Source organism: Cebus imitator, unplaced genomic scaffold (assembly GCF_001604975.1).
Source record: "Cebus imitator isolate Cc_AM_T3 unplaced genomic scaffold, Cebus_imitator-1.0 Scaffold476, whole genome shotgun sequence".
NCBI lineage: Eukaryota > Metazoa > Chordata > Mammalia > Primates > Cebidae > Cebus > Cebus imitator.
The window spans coordinates 484253-502049 of NW_016107791.1; the positions used below are offsets into that span (position 1 = coordinate 484253).

Genomic DNA, 17797 nt, shown 5'->3' on the forward strand with positions numbered 1-17797 from the left:
AACAAATTCATCTTATCAGATAGTTTTGAACACTGCAAAGCACTATACAAGTGTAAGTTATAGGAATTCTTGCACCTTGCAGGTGCCTGTTAAATTTTTGAAGAGGAAAGCAAAACGTGTAAAGGATTATAAAACTGCACTAGTATGAAGTGAGCCATGTTCCTAAGCTGTACAGGGCTGATGAATGGGGAGGTGGCCTGTAAGCCTACCAGGAGAACTGGGGAGACTTTCTGTGTTTACAGAGAACCTAGATATCCTCCCAAGTGGCCCCTCATGATACTATTGACAAATGTGTAACAAACTGTGACAGGGCATGGGCACAATACGTATTAGTAGTTCTGGGAAAGAGGTGGCTTTTCCTATACAAAATGTATTAGTGACAGTCGGTCAACACTTATGTACCTGATAAGCCATTCAGGTACATTCGATCCTTAGTACAAATAGCAGTGGTATACTGGGTAGCTAATGATGACAATTATTACCATTACTACTATTATTATCAATATCCTGTTTTGCAGAGGAGGAAACCAAAACCAAGAAGGATTGTTCCTTTCCCAAGATCCCCAAGTTAGCAAGATTTCCTGATCCTTCCCCCATGCCCTTTCCTAATTCTCTGTGATTCCAGAGCTTCTGAGCTGGAATTCTGAAAATTCCCAAGGAATGGGCAGTTCAGAAAACTACCAAAAATTCTAGCATTAGTAGACAGAAATGTAAAGAGATTTATTGATTCCTTTTGAATGGGAGTAGATGGAGAATTCTGGACTAGGGAAGGAGGACAGTCTGTGTGATGTGAAACCCCTCCCCAGTGTAGACAATAAAAGCACTTTTTGAATGAACATTTAGTAGAACAATCTAGAAGTGGAAAACCTCATAAGCAGGGAGCCTAGCTGGGCAGTTGGGAGAAGCAGGAGTATAAGAGATTTATTACAGCTCATGAAGAGACTGTGTATGGGCTGCTGGGGTCTCTGCCTTTTCTCAGCCCCAACAGAGAAAGAGTGGGGTGGTTTGCCTCTGCCTTTGCTGTGAATCACAGACCTTCAATGGCCCAAAAGGTGGCAGGCCTATGACCTGGAAAAATCAAGGATATCAATTTTTTAAATGCTTGTATTCATAAGCAGGGTATTGGTGGTAGGTCAGCTGTCAAAAAAACTGCCCTGAGGTCAGGCTTTCTCCAAGCTGCTTAGAAGTCCCCTCACCAGAGTGTTTGACAGGGGATACCCCCTTACCCAGTGTGGAGGGGCTTCTTCCCATTGAACCCTGTGAAGAAAGTAAGGCAGGTTCTGGCCTTGGTTCTGCTTATAGCTGAGCTTGTCTGTGAGCCCAACTTGTCCAGGGATTGGTGATGGGCCACTGCATAGTGAGTGGTCCCTCCCTCAGTAGACAGCCTTGGGCAACTCATTTCACCTTTCTTCACCTCCTTTTCCTATATTTAAAATGAAACGTTGGCTGAAATGATCCCGAAGCTCCCTTCCAGGTCACTCTCCCTAGTCCTCACTGCCCTGGTGCCCTGTTCTATCTGTTCCCCTGCAGATTAGACTGCCCTCCCATGGGATCTCCTGAGCCCATAGTGCACACCCCTGCCCCACTTCCCTAAGCTCAGCTGTGTTTCTCCTCCCCTAGTGTGCACCAAGGGTCAGGTAGTAAGTGGCCAGTACCGGATGCTCGCAAAGCATGGGGGCTATGTGTGGCTGGAGACCCAAGGGACGGTCATCTACAACCCTCGCAACCTGCAGCCCCAGTGCATCATGTGTGTCAACTATGTCCTGAGGTGAGCCTGTGAGGGCTGGCGGGCCTTGGTGCAGGGTATGTGGGGGTGTCCAAGCTTCCTAGACTGAGGATGACAAGCCTAGGAGATACCAAGCCTCTCAGCGCCCTGGACATCACATCAAGGAGCTTTTGCAGGGTTAACCCTTGTGACTGAGAAGGCTTCCTGAGGATGTCGTGGGAACAGTGGGATACTGGGTTGGGATTTTTTTTTCCTGCCCTTTCCCTGTCATCTGTCATTTATGGCATGCATCCGACCCAGATGAGGAGGCAGACAGCACACAGTAGTCATTACTTTCTGAATGGGAAAAAAGGAAAGAGGACTATTCATGCTTTGGGGAAAAAAAGATGTCACGCCTTCACTCTACAGTATCTGGAAAGAGAGCTAGAGGAAGTCATTTCTAGTTATTTCTAGAAACAAAACAAAAGCATTCTGGCCTCATATATACCACCCCTCTCAAGTGCAATAATATTTTAATAAAACAGCATCAGAAACAGATATACATTCAGAGGATACCCCTGTTGTCACTACCCCCACGGCTCACACACTTCTATTGTGTGGTTCTTTATAAGATGCCAATGCCTGGGGATCCTACCAATTTTTTGCCTGAGCGCTTAGCTGTCAGGGTTTTCATGCATCTAGGGGAGCAAAATTTTTCTAGAAAATGTGGAAGGTCTGAATGGCCCTCTTCTCCCATTAGTGAGATTGAGAAGAATGACGTGGTGTTCTCCATGGACCAGACGGAATCCCTGTTCAAGCCCCACCTGATAGCCATGAACAGCATCTTTGACAGCAGTGGCAAGGGGGCTGTGTCTGAGAAGAGTAACTTCCTGTTCACCAAGCTAAAGGAGGAGCCCGAGGAGCTGGCCCAGCTGGCCCCCACACCAGGAGACGCCATCATCTCTCTGGATTTTGGTGGGTGCTTCTTAGCTAAGCCAGGTCCCTGGAACCCTGTTGGGGCTGGGAAGAGTTCTGACCATAACAGGCCTCCCTAGCTGCAGCTTTGTCTTAACCAGAGCGACCCCAGCCCCTTCCCCAAGTCTTGTTAATCACCTGTTAGAGGCCAGGCTCTGCTGGGCATAAAAGAACAGCAGCTGCTCCTGCCCCTGTAAGACCATCCCATGTCCGACCTCACGCAGCACTGCACGAGGAGGGGTTAAGAGAGGACAACTCCCCGAGGAGTCGATTCTCCACCATGGGTGCTGAGAATCTGAGATGAGAGCGAGGCGAGAGGTGAGGGATGTGCTCCAAGGCAACTTGGACATTGTCACAGATATGGGACAGATTCCAACCAGGGTCTGGAAGGACAGATGCTTGTTTAGGCAGAGAGCTAAGTTGGAATAATGTTGGGACAGATAATTCCAAAAACACAGAGAACATATTGAGGCCTGGGATTAAGCCCTCAAACCCACGACACTTTAAAGTGTCTGCCTGTCCCTAGGGATGTAAGTTACTGGAGACCCCGGAAGGGTTTTTAGACCTTGGCTGTGCCCATCCTGGAAACACCCTTGAAGCCCCATCCTCCCCAGTTAGCCACCCACTGCCACCCTCTCCTGGCCTTGCTGTGGCTGCCGGAAGAGTAGTCCTCACCCTGGACTGTGTCAACCCCTTTTAGATGTGTTCTCCAGCTCTCCAGCAGTTACGTGAGGGCTGCTCCTCAGGGAAGAGTGGCTCCTAACATATTTAGTCTGTGAAAATTCAATGTTCCAGGAGACTGTTCCCTTTAAAGGGTCTGTACATTGACTCAGAGCCTGAGTCAAAGGCCTATGTGTCCCAGCTAAGCCCCAGGGAACAGGGGGCCTAGCCCCAGGCATGCCTTCCAGACCCTCTTAAGGCCTTCTCTGCTGTGTCTGGGCTTCCTCTGCCTTGGGGTGAGCCTGATGGTTGTGGGTGTTCACCTCCCAGGCCCTTGTCTCCACAGGGAATCAGAACTTTGAGGAGTCCTCAACCTATGGCAAGGCCATCTTGCCCCCAAGCCAGCCGTGGGCTACAGAGTTGAGAAGCACCCAGAGCGAGGCTGGGAGCCTGCCTGCCTTCACCGTGCCCCAGGCAGCCGCCACGGGCAGCACCACCCCCAGTGCCACTAGCAGCAGCAGCTGCTCCACGGTGAGCAGTCCTCTTATGGCGAGGACACAGAGAGGGCTCCTTATGTATGACTGCTGCCAGATGGCTGAAGGGACATTTGGGACAGGGACTGTCCTCCTTCTCAGGTTATCACAGAGCCTCCCAGAGTGGCTGTGACACTTACCTACCAGGTGTCAGAGCTATTTTTTGCTTTTAGTATTCATCCCCCAATCTCAATGAAATAAGCTCCTTGAAGGCATTTAAGCCCCCAGCTCAGTCCCTGTGCAGGGCAGTAACATCCCCTATGTGGCATAGAGCTGCACAGTTTGCACAGCCCTGCTGGCCAGAGCCTGTATCCTGTTTGCTCCTCAAGACAGGACAACCTACGAAGCAAAACTAGCCTCATTTTATGAGGAGGAGACTGGACTTTAGAGAGGTTGATGAATTGACCTAACTCATACAGCTCTTTCATTAGTGGCTTCTCTACAAATAGTTGCATGGTGGAATGGAATTGAGCCTTTGGGTCCAGGAATGTATTTCCTCTTCCATGCTGGACTTCTAGGGAGACCAACGCCATATCTTTGACTCTGTCCTCCTCCTTCCTGCCCCCTAGCCCAACAGTCCTGAAGACTATTACACCTCTCTGGATAACGACCTGAAGATTGAAGTGATTGAGAAGCTCTTTGCCATGGACACAGAGGCCAAGGACCAATGCAGCACCCAGGTAGGTGGCTGTGGAGATCGGGCTAGGGTGTGTGCCTGCCGTCTGGTAGGCATCAAAGGCTCACATCTGTTCTTGTAGCCTCATCCCTTTGCTGCAAAGAGCAGTGGGGATGCTTGGCCAAGGCCCAGATCCCCTAACCAGGTAGGGGTGCTGGGTAATGGAGCCTGTGGTCACCTGCTCCTCCCACTGTCAATCCAGCTCCTCCACTGGTAACTCATAGCATATGTATCTTCTGCTTAGATAACTTTCTTAGCGCACGTGAAAACCAAAACAATACCACTGCACCTTTCTTTAAAAAGGCCCTACATTCAACAAGCATAGCCAAATGTATAAAACATGTATAAACATAGGGGACAATTAATCCCTTTACAAACACATTCATCTTGTGATTTAAAAAAATAATTACTTTATATGCAATGCATTTAAAAAATAACATCTGTTTGACAATTTTTCATTTACATAAAACTTTTCAGGAGCATATTTGTTACATAAGGCCAATGTTCTTGTAAAAACTATGTAAACAAGGATAAGGTAGAGGGAGGGGTACATGCTTTACAAAACCCAAGGGAAAATCATTAATCCCCCATTTATCTTAGTCTGGGTTCAACCAGATTTCTGCCTTGCTACTCAGTTTGTATCTTTATCCTACTTGGCACAAATCCCAGCTACTCTGCAAAACGTTCCCTATTTCAGCTTCTCTGTCACCCTCTCCCTCCCTCCCTCCTCAGAACTACTGTAGTATTTATCATGTAGTACTTAATCATGACTATCTGCTTCTGCTCCTTAAGCATTTCTTAGCATTGCAGTCATTAGTCAGCTGACACCCAGTGAGGGTGGTCAGTCTCTGAAGGCAGAAACTGTTTTCCGCATCTGCTTATGAGTGTTCCCTGCAGCATCCATCATGATACTGCCAACCAAAGGGATGATCTCTGAGTATATGTTGATTGGAACCAAACTCCCTCTATCCCTGGGGTCTGGCTGTTACTCTGCGAGAGTCCACAGATGGACCCGGACACTCACTGCTTGCTTAGGCCTGTGCCAACTTAGGGAGAAGAGGGCAAGCTTTCCTCGGCTCCCCAGAAGCCACAGTGTGCAGCACAGGCCTAACCATTGTAGGACAAGGGCAACCTCCACAGGCTGGAGTGGGCAGGGCTGGCTCTTTGGAAGAGGGGCTGCCTCAAAAGAGAAGGTGGGCTCTGGACAGGCGAGATGGAGAGAGAAGAACATTTCAGTTTGGGTTGGGAGGTGGCATCGATGTGCAAGGAGAAGAGGGGATAAATGTGGGAAAGGCTGGTACATGATAGAGGTTGGTGTATACGCCATAGCCAAGTCTGAGGTTTTCCTGATAGGCCATAGGGAACCAGTGGCGGTGTTTGAGCGGCACTGTGAAACTGTGCTTGAGATGATGGCTCTGCAGGAGCCGAGATGGAATAGTGTCCATGAGGTCGCACCAACCGCCTTGCCTCTTTGCCTGTGCTGTCTCCCCTCAGACGGATTTCAGTGAGCTGGACTTGGAGACACTGGCACCCTACATCCCTATGGATGGGGAAGACTTCCAGCTAAGCCCCATCTGCCCGGAGGAGCGGCTCTTGCCGGAGAACCCACAGTCCACCCCCCAGCACTGCTTCAACGCCATGACAAACATCTTCCAACCACTGGCCCCTATAGCCTCGCACAGTCCCTTCCTCCTGGACAAGTTTCAGCAGCAGCTGGAGAGCAAGAAGACAGAGCCCGAGCACCGGCCCATGTCCTCCATCTTCTTTGATGCAGGAAGCAAAGCATCCCTGCCTCCATGCTGTGGCCAGGCCAGCACCCCTCTCTCTTCCATGGGGGGCAGATCCAACACCCAGTGGCCCCCAGATCCACCATTACATTTTGGGCCCATGAAGTGGGCTGTTGGGGATCAGCGCACAGAGTTCTTGGGAGCAGCGACGTTGGGGCCCCCTGTCTCCCCGCCCCATGTCTCCACATTCAAGACAAGGTAAGTGGCAGACACTCGGCTGCACCAGCAAGGCTGTGCTAGGTAGGGTGGAGCAGAGAGGCACCCACTAGTGAGACAGCTGGACCCCCAGGGAGGCCCCTGCCCCTCTCCACAGCCATCTGTCTGATACCCCATTTAGCCCTTCTCTGAGCTCAGACTTTGGGGAATCACCTCAAGCCATGTGAGGCCTACAGCAGGACGGGTTTTTATTAGGGCTGGAGGGGATCAAGGGGAGACTGAGGACAGGAAAAGGAGAGAAGTGGCTTGTTGAGAGCCCTGTACCTCAGTGTTGCCCCTAGGACCACCACCAGGTGCCCTTATCTGGGTTCATCATCTCACAGAAAATTTGAGTGACGATTTTCTCAATTCTGTCCTGAAACCCTGGTTGAAGAAAGCAAAAAGATGCCCATGACTCCCCCTTGCCTTTCGACTGCCCCCAGGTCCCCACCACTGCAGCCTGTCTGAGCTGTGCCCAGCCTCCAGAAGTGCCTTCCCTTTCCCACCTTCCCTTCTCTCCAGCATGCTCATTTCACCAGCTGAGAGCTCAGTGGCCTAAGCCACAGTTGTTAGTACATGACCTGCCACTCCCAGGGGCAACTGCTACTTGCCCTTTATAGAGCAGCCTAACTAGTTTTCAGTGGGAGCAAAAGGCAGGGGAGAGACAGGGGCAGAAGAAACCCTCCTAAGGACTGACATTGCCCAGCCAGGCAGCCACCCCCCAGACCAGGAGGCTTGAGCCCTTCAGCATCTCACAGCTGAGGAAGGAGGCGGCGCTAGAGCTCCAGCTTGGCCTGCAGGTGCACAGCCCGCCTCTGAGACTCTGCCTTTTGGGTCTTTGAGTCAGCACAGGCATAAGCACTGAGCCTGGAAGGGCCCTAGGATGAGAAGGCACTGGGTAGCATGAGACTCCAGACTCCCTCACAGCCTGCTCTCTTGGGTTTGGCAGGTCTGCAAAGGGTTTTGGGGCTCGAGGCCCAGACATGCTGAGCCCGGCCATGGTAGCCCTCTCCAACAAGCTGAAGCTGAAGCGACAGCTGGAGTATGAAGAGCAAGCCTTTCAGGACCTGAGCGGGGTAAGCTATCCCGACTGGCCACAGGGGTTTCTCCATAGGGAACCCCAGGGCTGCTGAGGTGGGGGGGATGTGGCCCTTCCAAGCCCATAAGTGCCAGCCTTCTTCCAGGCAGAGCTGTTCTATGCCCACCCAACCCACCGAGTCTAGGGACCTGGTTCTCTAGTCCTCTCCCCTCTCTATCTGCCCTTTTTACTCCCAGGGGGACCCACCCGGTGGCAGCACTTCACATTTGATGTGGAAACGGATGAAGAACCTCAGGGGCGGGAGTTGCCCTTTGATGCCGGACCAGCCACTGAGTGCAAATGTCCCCAATGGTGAGCAGCGGCCACAGGCCTGGGCTTCCCTGGGGGTTCTGGTGGAAGGACTGGGGCTTGGGAGCCCTTCCTTCTACTCACTCACCACTGGCCATACCTGCCTCTCTGAGCCTTGTTAGGATGGGGCCGTGTCATCTGTCCCCCGCCAGTCCCACACACCCAACTTTCCCATTTCTACTTTGGCTTACATGACTCCACCAGAGGGTCCTGAAGGCTGGATGCAGTTCTGGTGACTCTGAGCAGTTTATAAAGGAAAGCGGATGCTGGGGGCTTCCTGGCCTCTCCCCTCTATCAGGCCAGCACTACCATCACCCTCTTGACTTTGGTCTTTCAGATAAGTTCATCCAAAACCCCATGAGGGGTCTGGGCCAGCCCCTGAGACACCTGCCGCCACCACAGCCCCCATCTGCCATCAGCCCTGGGGAGAACAGCAAAAGCAGGTTCCCCCCACAGTGCTACACCTCCCAGTACCAGGACTACAGCCTGTCGTCAGCTCACAAGGTGTCAGGTGGGTATGCCCAGGAACTGATGCCGGGGGAAGCCCACCTCTGCTTTTTTCCAGCATCTGCACAGTGCCAGGAACAGGGCTCAGTCCCCCCCCTGCATTTAGGGAACGTCCTCACAAGTTCCATGTGACATCAGTGACCAGGACCCCCAGGGGCTGGATCTGAGACATGGTTAAAAAACTCAAAACACCTAATGCAGACTCAGGCTAGAAGACTGAAGGAAAGAATCCAGACCACTACCTGCTCCCTGAACTGACCACAGAGGGCTGAACACTGGGTTGACCACCCCTAGAACACTGTACCGGTGTTGACTGGCAGGAGCACTTTCAGATGAAAGAGTGGGCCACCAGAGTGGTGAGGGCCTGTTGAAGAAGAGATGGTTCAGAGTGAAAGTTGGGAAGGAGTTTGGCCAAAGGCAGAGGATCTCCACTGTATGCAAGGATGAGCTTGCTGCATGGAGGAGGAAGCGCTCCTTCTGAGGAGTATCACAGTAGGGGGCTGGAAGGCCATCTGTCCCTAGGGCTTTAGAGGGAACCCTCCCATGATCAGGTGACATCCAGGGCTCTTTCCACCCTGAGAATCCCAGAGCCTCATCCTTTCCTCGGTTCTTCATGTGGATGTGTTTTTTTAAAGCCCCTTGGACACACTGGGGTGTCACTCTGATTTCAGGCAGGTGCTGAGTGCCTGCCAAAAATGGCTGCAGGGAGAGCAGCCTGGAAAGCTCTGGTAGGCCCACCCCACTGGACTTGATTCAACTGCAGGCACCTATCCCTGCCTTCAACCCTGGGTCACCTTTGATAGTGTCTTGTGAAACATAGATGTCTTCATGAGGTTTCTGTTTGACATGAAAATAATTTGTAGTTTATGGAAAAATATACCAGGCCCCTGTCCTAAGAGGCAATTTCCTCAGCAATACAGTTTGGGGAAAGTTACAGTTCTATGCCTCAGAGTCCAGGCTATAGAACCCCCAGACAGCCCGGGCTTAAATTCTAGCCCTGCTGTTGAGTTCAGTGACTGGTATACATTTGTGTGCAGTAAGAGGTAGCCAGTGTTACTCTTCCAGTTATGAAACCCACAAGTTACCTTGAATATTGAAATCAAGGGAAAATCATATTCTTTTCAAAAGAGCTGAATCATACTAAACTCATTCCTGACCATGAATAAGAGGAGAAGTTGGCAAGGGATGGTGAGCAGGTATCCACCGATACTGTCCATAGGAGCACAGTCAAGTCAGGGAGGCAGGCATGGACCTCAGCAAGGATCTGGGCTAGGAGGTGCAGGAGGGAATGGCCACTAGGATGAAGCTCTCTGCAGAGAGGGCCAGGAAAGGATTGTGGACACATCACATCGGAGGGCAGAATGCAGAGCTTCCAGGCTCTCTGCTGCCACCCAAGCCTTCCCTCCCTGAGACGCCTGTGTGAGTGCTGGGAGTGTCCCCTCTGCCACTCCTGGGTCTACCTCCTGAGCAGAATAGCCCAGAGGCAAGAAGAAAGGACTGCTAAGGGTGGTGACCAGAAACTGGATTTTCAGATCCTTGAATCTTGAAGAAGGATGTGTTTGCGTGTGTATGTGTTCTGCATGTTGTGTATGTGAGCATGGGGGCCAGGTGGTTCAGAATTCCCTCTCAGCTGCCCATGGGCATGGGGTCGGCAACCCCGGGCTCTTCCTGAAGCCTCAGTGAGGGTTCCTTCCACCCACCTCTGCTGCAGCCTGCACCTCTCGCCTTCCTCTCTGTTGGGTCTCAGTGCCCCACCTGAGGCAATGGGTCTGGAGGCAGACACGTTCCCCCAGAGCAGGCGATGGGAGAGACAGCATTGAAGGAGCAGAGTGAAATTAGGGTTCCCCAACTGGTATTCCCCAGTCACAAAGGAGTAAACACCTTTCCAAATGTTCGATTTAGGCCTTTTAAGTATGGTGCCCACCCTTCTTTCAGGCATGGCGAGCCGTCTGCTCGGGCCCTCATTTGAGTCCTACCTGCTGCCCGAACTGACCAGATATGACTGTGAGGTGAACGTGCCCGTGCTGGGAAGCTCCACGCTCCTGCAAGGAGGGGACCTCCTCAGAGCCCTGGACCAGGCCACCTGAGCCAGGCCCTCTACCTGGGCAGCACCTCTGCCACCGCCGTCCCACCAGCTTCACTCTCTCCATCTGTTTTTGCAACTAGGTATTTCTAACGCCAGCACACTATTTACAGATGAACTTACCTGGCAAACTTGCCCAGGTCACCAAGCAGTGGCCTTTTTCTGAGATGCTCACTTTATTATCCACATTTTTAAAGTACATAATTGTTTTATGTGTTCTGAAATGTTCTTAAATTTTGTAAGATTTTTTTTCTCTCTACCTTTAATTACTTCTAATTTATATTATCTATAGGTTTCTCTCTCTCGCTGTTCTCCTCACACACAGCTGTCCATACTAACAAGTTTGGTGCATGTCTGTTCTCCTGTAGGGAGAGCTTTGGCTTCATTTTACTAAAAAGATTCCTCATTATTGTTGTTGCCAAAGAGAAACAAAAATGATTTTGCTTTCCAAGCTTGGTTTGTGGCTTCTCCCTCGCAGAGCCCTTCTCCTTTCTTTTTTAAAACTAATCACCATATTGTAAATTTCAGGGTTTTTTTTTGGTTTAAGCTGACTCTTTGCTCTAATTTTAGAAAAAAAGACATGTGAAGGGTGAACTCCAACGTATGTGGTTATCTGTGAAAGTTGCAGTGTGGCTTTTCCTAAACTGGTGTTTCCCCCCCCGCATTTGGTGGATTTTTTATTATTATTCAGAAATATAACTGAGGTTTTTATAAGGAAAAATTTATATCGGGGTTAAGTGTTTATCATATATATGGGTACTTTGTAATATCTAAAAACTTAGAAACGGAAATGGAATCCTGCTCACAAAATCACTTTAAGATCTTTTTGAAGCTGTTAATTTTATTTTTCTTGGTGTTGTGGACACTGCAGACTTATCCAATGCTCCCATGGCCTGTATGGACACTGTGGAAGGCCTCTCTCTGTCGGCATTTTGCCATCTGTGATATGCCGTAGGTGTGACAATCCGAGCAGTGGAGTCACTCAGTGGGAGCACTGCGTGCTATCTCCTCACGTTCTCTATGTACTATGTATGTATGTATGTATTATTATTGCTGCCAAGAGGGTCTGATGGCATGTTGTGGGGCTGCGGGGTGAGGAAGTGCTCTAACTCTTCTTAAGGTTTTGTTGCTAGCCCTTCAAGTGCACTGAGGTATGTGACTCGGATGGTCTTTCACACGGCACATTTGGACATTTCCAGAACTACCGTGAGATGGTTTAGATGGGAATTCATGCAAGCGAGGGGTCAGACATGGGGTAGTGACCTGGTCCACGTCCTCCAAGCTCATGACCTTTGAGCCCTGTGGAGCTGGACTGAGGAGGAGGCTGCACAGAGGGAGAGCAGCTGGTTCTCACCAGCCCTGCAGCCCCCCTCACCCAGCAGCCGGATGGCCCCGCAAGGCCTCCAGGGATGGTCCCTGTCCACAGGCCCTGGCTGAGGTCTCCGGGTAGGGTAGTGACATGTATAGGTAGGAAGCACTGAAAATAGTATTCCCGGAGCACTTTACAACTCACTGGGTAAGAGGGACGACACCTCTGGTTTTTCAATACCAACTACATGGAACTTTTCTGTAATGGGTACAATGAAGAAGTTTCTAAAAACACACACAAAGCACATTGGGCCAACTATGTGGTAAGCCTAGATGGACTTATTGCCAAAAAACAAAAAGTAGCTTTCAAAATAAATTTAAGTTATATGAGCAATTCCTTAGTCATGGTGTTGCCTAAATCATATTTTAGCTGCAGAGCGTTACCCCACACAGGGTGGCAGAACTTGAAGAAGGGTTACTGACATGTAAATGCTGGTATTTAATTTCCTGTGTGTGTCGCCCAGCATTAAGGGCATTTTACCCTTGCAGTTTTACTAAAACACTCTGAAAAGATTCCAAGCTTCATATTAACCTTACCTGTCAACGTAACGATTTCATGAACATTATTATATTGTCAAATTCCTACTGACAACATTATAATTGTATGGGAGCTTAACTTTATAAGGAAATGTATTTTGACACTGGTATCTTATTAAAGTATTCTGATCCTACCACTGCTGGTGGCTCTTATTTCTTGTGGATTTACCATGGGCTATGCCAATGTAAAGTGAAGTATGTATTAAGTAGTTTATAGAAACTGAACATTAGCACAGACCTTTATGAGACTACTGAAGTGAGCTGATAAGAAGACTGGTGAAGGAAAGACTACTTTTTCAAATCGTGACCTGCTTGTGAGCGGGCAGCTCTCTCCATGGAGAGATGGGGGCAAGGGGAGAGACGGCGCAGCAGCCTCTGCTTTCACTGTCCATCCTAGAACCAGCCATTCCAGCAGTATGTACTTTGCCTAACCATTTGGTCCACATGGTGTGGTCTCACATGATAGTGAGCTTGTTAGCTCACTGAATCCTATGTCTAAGCAATGCCATTAGCACCCATTCTGCAGCTGAAACTGAGGGTCTTATTAGACGACTTAAGCAAGGCACCGCTTGTTGATGGGAGAAATGAAACCTAAAACCCTTCCTGGCCAGTGCTTCTCTCCTCTGTCCCCTTAGACTGCTGGCCAGGAGGCCGATTCTATGACAGGATCCTCTTCTCATTTCTAAATAGAAAATTCATGTCTTTATTACTTTAGCCTTTAGACCTCCTTCTGGTTCTTTTGCTTACTCTTCTCTTCCCAAACTTGGGGCCTGGACCTTCAGATTGGAGTTTCTGGGCTCCGCCAGGTTCCCACCCACCTTTGCCTGTCATCTTGGACTTCCTAAAAATATCACCTGCTCTTTTCTGAAGCTTTTCTGTGAATGGCACATCTCAGCCCAATATTCAGGAGCAGAGTTCTCTCTGAGCACTGGCGAATTCAGGATTCAGGCCTGGAGAGGTGCTATTCCAACTCCCTAACAACTGCAGGGTCCCACGGGGTCCACAGTGCTGTCCTTGGGCCATGATTGTACCCTCCTGCCCCTGGGGGTGCTGGGCAGCTCAAAGCTCCTCTTGCTTCCAAGTCCAGCAAGCAAGCCAAAAAGAAGCACAATGAAGCCATTGTTTCTGAAGGGTCAGAGGAGCTCAGCCTCCTAGCACAAGACACAAGACCCACACCAGCCATCACTGCTTCATGTTTTGTCTCAAGCAATCCAGTGAAGACTTCAATGCTCCTGATTTTCTATTTTCAAAATGTAGGTGACTTAGAAGTAGGTACATGCCTGTGTGACCAAATGCCCAAGGACCAAGGCAGGGGCCTGCACAGAATTAGCAATCGTTCAGCCATTGGGGGTCCTCCTGATGCTAGATATGTTCCCCTCTAGGCAAGCAAACTCTGGTGGGCTGTTACAACATCTCAGCACTTGTCTTGGTTGGCAGGCTTATGGATAAGATATCTTGCTGCGAGAGGGACTTTGACCCAAGGCTGGAACATCAGAAGGGTCAACCCTGCCCCTTCTGGTCATGCAGGACAAAACTGATGCCATGCTGCAAACATGGGCTTTGATGCCCATTTCAATTGGGGATAGAGAGTTAATGAAGTGAATGAACTGTGTTTTGTCTGGAAATCAAGGAAATGCAGATTCATTTCTTTTACAACATGCAAGATTCAACCACTTACATCCATCCTCTCCTGGATCCCTCACAAAAAAACTACCTTTCTGTGAAAAAGAACTCTTACCAGGAGGCCTGTAGGAGAACGGTCAGGTTAACCTGGCTCTTCCTTTCTGGAGCAAGACAGCACAGGATATGTTATCTCAGATAGATTCAGGATGCTGAGAGGGGGTTGGAAACAGTTGCCCAACCCCGTCACTTCTTTTTTTCAACCTCCTCATTTTAGAGATGAGGAAACTGAGGCCCAGGAAAACAAGGTGACTTGCCTGCAGTCACACAAGGAATTAGTGGCAGGGCTGGAAACTGGGGTTGAACTCATACAAGTGAAACGGCCGTGTTCTCTGCCCTGGAGGCCAGCTCTCACTGTCTCAGCCAGCACTGGGCCTCCCACACAGCCCTTCCCACATCTCCCTTCCAGTCTCCTGCTCATCCCTCCTCGTCACTTCTCTCCGGCACTCTCAGTTCTTCCAAAAATGATCCTGTCACCCCCATTTCTTCCAAATATTCCTTTGAGCTCAGTGAGCCCTGTGGGAACTTCTCAGCCTCTCTGTGACCTCAATGAAGTCTAAATCAATTCTTTCACTACTGAACTTTCCTTGGCCCCCTAAGACCCAGGAGAAAAGGATTTTGATGGACTTCCCCGGCCCCACCTAATATACATAGTGCTTAAAAATGATATTTATTCAGCAGTCATGATCCTTCTCTCTAGAAGCTTCCCACCTAGTAGAGGAAACCAAATGGAGCCCCCCTTGGATGACTGAGACCCTGAGATGGTGTGTGATGATGGAGGCCCATGGCCCAGTTTTCCCAGCCAGTCCCAGAGTTAAATCATGTGCTTCCATGTCCCCGCGGGTGCTGCTGTACTTGAGCCAAGGGCCCCAACATGGGTTCAGAAATCATGGTAACTAATGATGCAAGTGAGCCCTCAGTTGTTTTAGGTGGACTCCAGCTCCTACAAGTGTCCAGAGGCGGCCAGCAGAGATCAGCCTGGGTCTTAGGAGTGGAGAAAATCCCACCAGAGCTGGGATGGAAGAGGATTAAACAGGCAGGGAGAAAAGAGGTCATTCCAGGAGAATTGGACCAGGGAGACAAAGGCCTGAGGCCAGAATGAGCAGTACACATGCAAGAGGCCCTGGGGAGGAAGCAGGACAGGGGCTGGGAAGGAGGGGGCAGCCTGGCAGTTCACAACACAGGCCTAGAGTCAGACAGACCTAGGTTCAAATCCCAGCCCTGCTGCTTCCTGCTGTGTAACCTCAAGGAAGCCCCCTACCCATCTGATCACCTAAGTCTGATGTCCTGTAGAATAGTGGTAACAGCAGTCCCTACCTCACAGGGTTTAAAGCTGGAGATACTACTTTAGGAATGTGCAACAGGTAAACTGTATTTAACTCTGTGAGATGGGATGAAATGTGCCTTTGAGATAAGAGCACGCCGACAAAGAACAGAGATCCAGAGACAGAACCTAGGCCACTGGTAGATGCCAGACTGAGCAGGAACAGCAAGGAGCAGGAAGAAATCCAGGGTTATAGTACCCCAAAAGCCAAGTGACAAGGGTGCTGGGGGAAGGAGGGCACAGTGAACTGGGTTATACACACACTAGACTGAAAGGGAAGGGAAGGGGAAAAAGTTGACTCGGATTTGCCAATATGGAGCACATCATCAACCTTAAGAGCAGTGCTGGTGGGGAGCTAAGAACAGCAGATTGGAGTGGACTGAGGAATGAGCTGCCTGGAGTGCGGAGATAGAGACCGCAGCAGTACGCAACTCCTTCAGGAAGGTTCCCTGTGTGGGGAAATGGAGTGAAGCAAGAAGATGACATGGGTCAGGGGAGTGATTGTGAGTGTGTGTGTGCGTGTGTGTGTGTGTGTGTGTGTGTGTGGTTTCATATTTAATCACTTTTATCTTAGAATAGTTTTAGATTTACAGAAAGCCTGTGAGACTATTATAAGAGTTCTCTGCACTCTGTGTCCTCTATTACTTTATTTTTAGAATACAGACAGGGTTTCCCTATGTTGACCAGGCTGGTCTCGAACTCCTGGGCTCAAGGGATTGTCCTTCCTTGGCCTCCCAAAGTGGTAAGAATACAGGCGTGAGCCACTGTGCCCGATCTCCTCTATTGTTAACATTACTCTGGCACATATGTCACAATTAATGAGCCAGTATTGGTACCTTATAATCTGAAGCTTGTACTTTCTTCTTCAGGTTTTTAGTTTTACTTAATATCTTTCCTTTTCTGTTCTAGGGTCCTAGTCAGGATACCATATTACATTTACTTGTCTTATCTCCTTAGGTTTCTTTTAGATTTTCCCTGCTTTTGATGGCCTTGACAATTTTGAGGAGTGCTAGTTAAGTATTTTGTACAACATCCATCCATTTGGATTTGTATGGTGTTTTTCTGGTTGGACGGAAGTTGTGAGTTTTGGAAAGGAAGACCACAGAGGTACAGTGCCGTTATCACTGCCTCACACCACAGCAAGGGCACATGCCGCCATCATGACTCATCGCTGTTGATGTTAACCTTGATCACCTGGCTGAGGTGTTTGTCAGGTGATCAAGGTTAATGTCAAAAAAAGTTACTGTTTTTTTTTTTTTGGGGGGGGTGAGGGAAATATTTTTGAAGATGAGCTACATTAGGAAATATTTATATGATGATAGCAGAAAGAGAAGCTGACGAAGGCAGGAAAGAGAGGAGATAATTATAGAAATAAAATGACTGATGGGCATGGATGGAATCCACTGCACCATGGAGGAGCTGGCTTCAGACAGAAGTATGGACAGCTCATCATTTTAAAAGGGGGAAGGCAGAGAAGGGAGTAAAGACTTAGTCCATCAGGTGGAACTGGTGGCAGGAGGATAAAGAGCAATCTCTAGTCTGATCGCTGTTTCCCCAGTAATAAATGAGGCTGTCAGAGGTTTGAAGAGATACAAATATGAAATAGTCACTAGAAGGTCAGACTGATTGAGGATCAGAATCAGAAGCTCAAGTGGGATTTATGGTCATGAACTGACCCGTGGCACAGTTGTTTTTTCTTCCAGCCACGCTGTTCTACTCTGATGGAGGCTGAATGGGTGGGTGGTTGAGTTTACCAGGTTGTGGTTCAGCCAAGAGGGTACGTTTAAGGGAGTTAGGAATGTTTCCAGTAGAATGACTATTACGATGGATCACTAAGTTGTATGAGAAGGAAAGAAAAAATGAATAGGTTCATGATCAAAGAAAAAAGTGGCAGGCTCAGTGAACTGGAGGTCTTAGTGAGGTCACAGTGGTCAGTGCGATGTGTTAGAGAATGGAACCATGTGGATAGGACATTGTTGTCAGAGGAGAAGCAGCTTACAATTGAGATCTCACACACATAGGACCCAGCAATGACCACTTCTAGGTATTTTAAAGAAGTCAAGATTTTAAGTCCATACAAAATCTGCACACAAATGTTTAGAACAGCACTGTTCATCCTCACCAAGAACTGAAAAAAACCCAAATGTCCTTCAATGGCTAGATTTAAAAAAAACTGTAATACCTACACAATGGACTACTACTCAGCAATGAAAGTTAACATGCTTGACTCAAACAAGAGTATGGATGAATTTCACAGGTATTACTCTGTTGAACAAAAGAAGCCAGTACCAAAAAGGCACATTCTATATAATTTCATTATATGACATTCTAGAAAAGGCAGAAATACAGGAACAGAGAATAGCTCATTGCTTGTCAGAAG

At 49.0% G+C, this 17797-nt stretch overlaps 1 protein-coding gene across 1 annotated transcript in view; it reads left to right on the forward strand.

The window, feature by feature from the left end:
* The window catches only part of EPAS1 (endothelial PAS domain protein 1), a 59252-nt gene extending 46705 nt beyond the window's left edge, over window positions 1-12547 (forward strand). Inside the window, exons 9-17 of the mRNA XM_017512714.2 lie at window positions 1621-1768; window positions 2466-2680; window positions 3687-3871; window positions 4443-4553; window positions 6044-6534; window positions 7481-7607; window positions 7807-7921; window positions 8256-8429; window positions 10361-12547. Of these exons, the coding sequence (XP_017368203.2) occupies window positions 1621-1768; window positions 2466-2680; window positions 3687-3871; window positions 4443-4553; window positions 6044-6534; window positions 7481-7607; window positions 7807-7921; window positions 8256-8429; window positions 10361-10512 (1718 nt within the window). The 3' untranslated portion in view covers window positions 10513-12547. The remainder of the gene's footprint in view (window positions 1-1620; window positions 1769-2465; window positions 2681-3686; window positions 3872-4442; window positions 4554-6043; window positions 6535-7480; window positions 7608-7806; window positions 7922-8255; window positions 8430-10360) is intronic.
* The last annotated feature ends 5250 nt before the right edge of the window (window positions 12548-17797 follow it).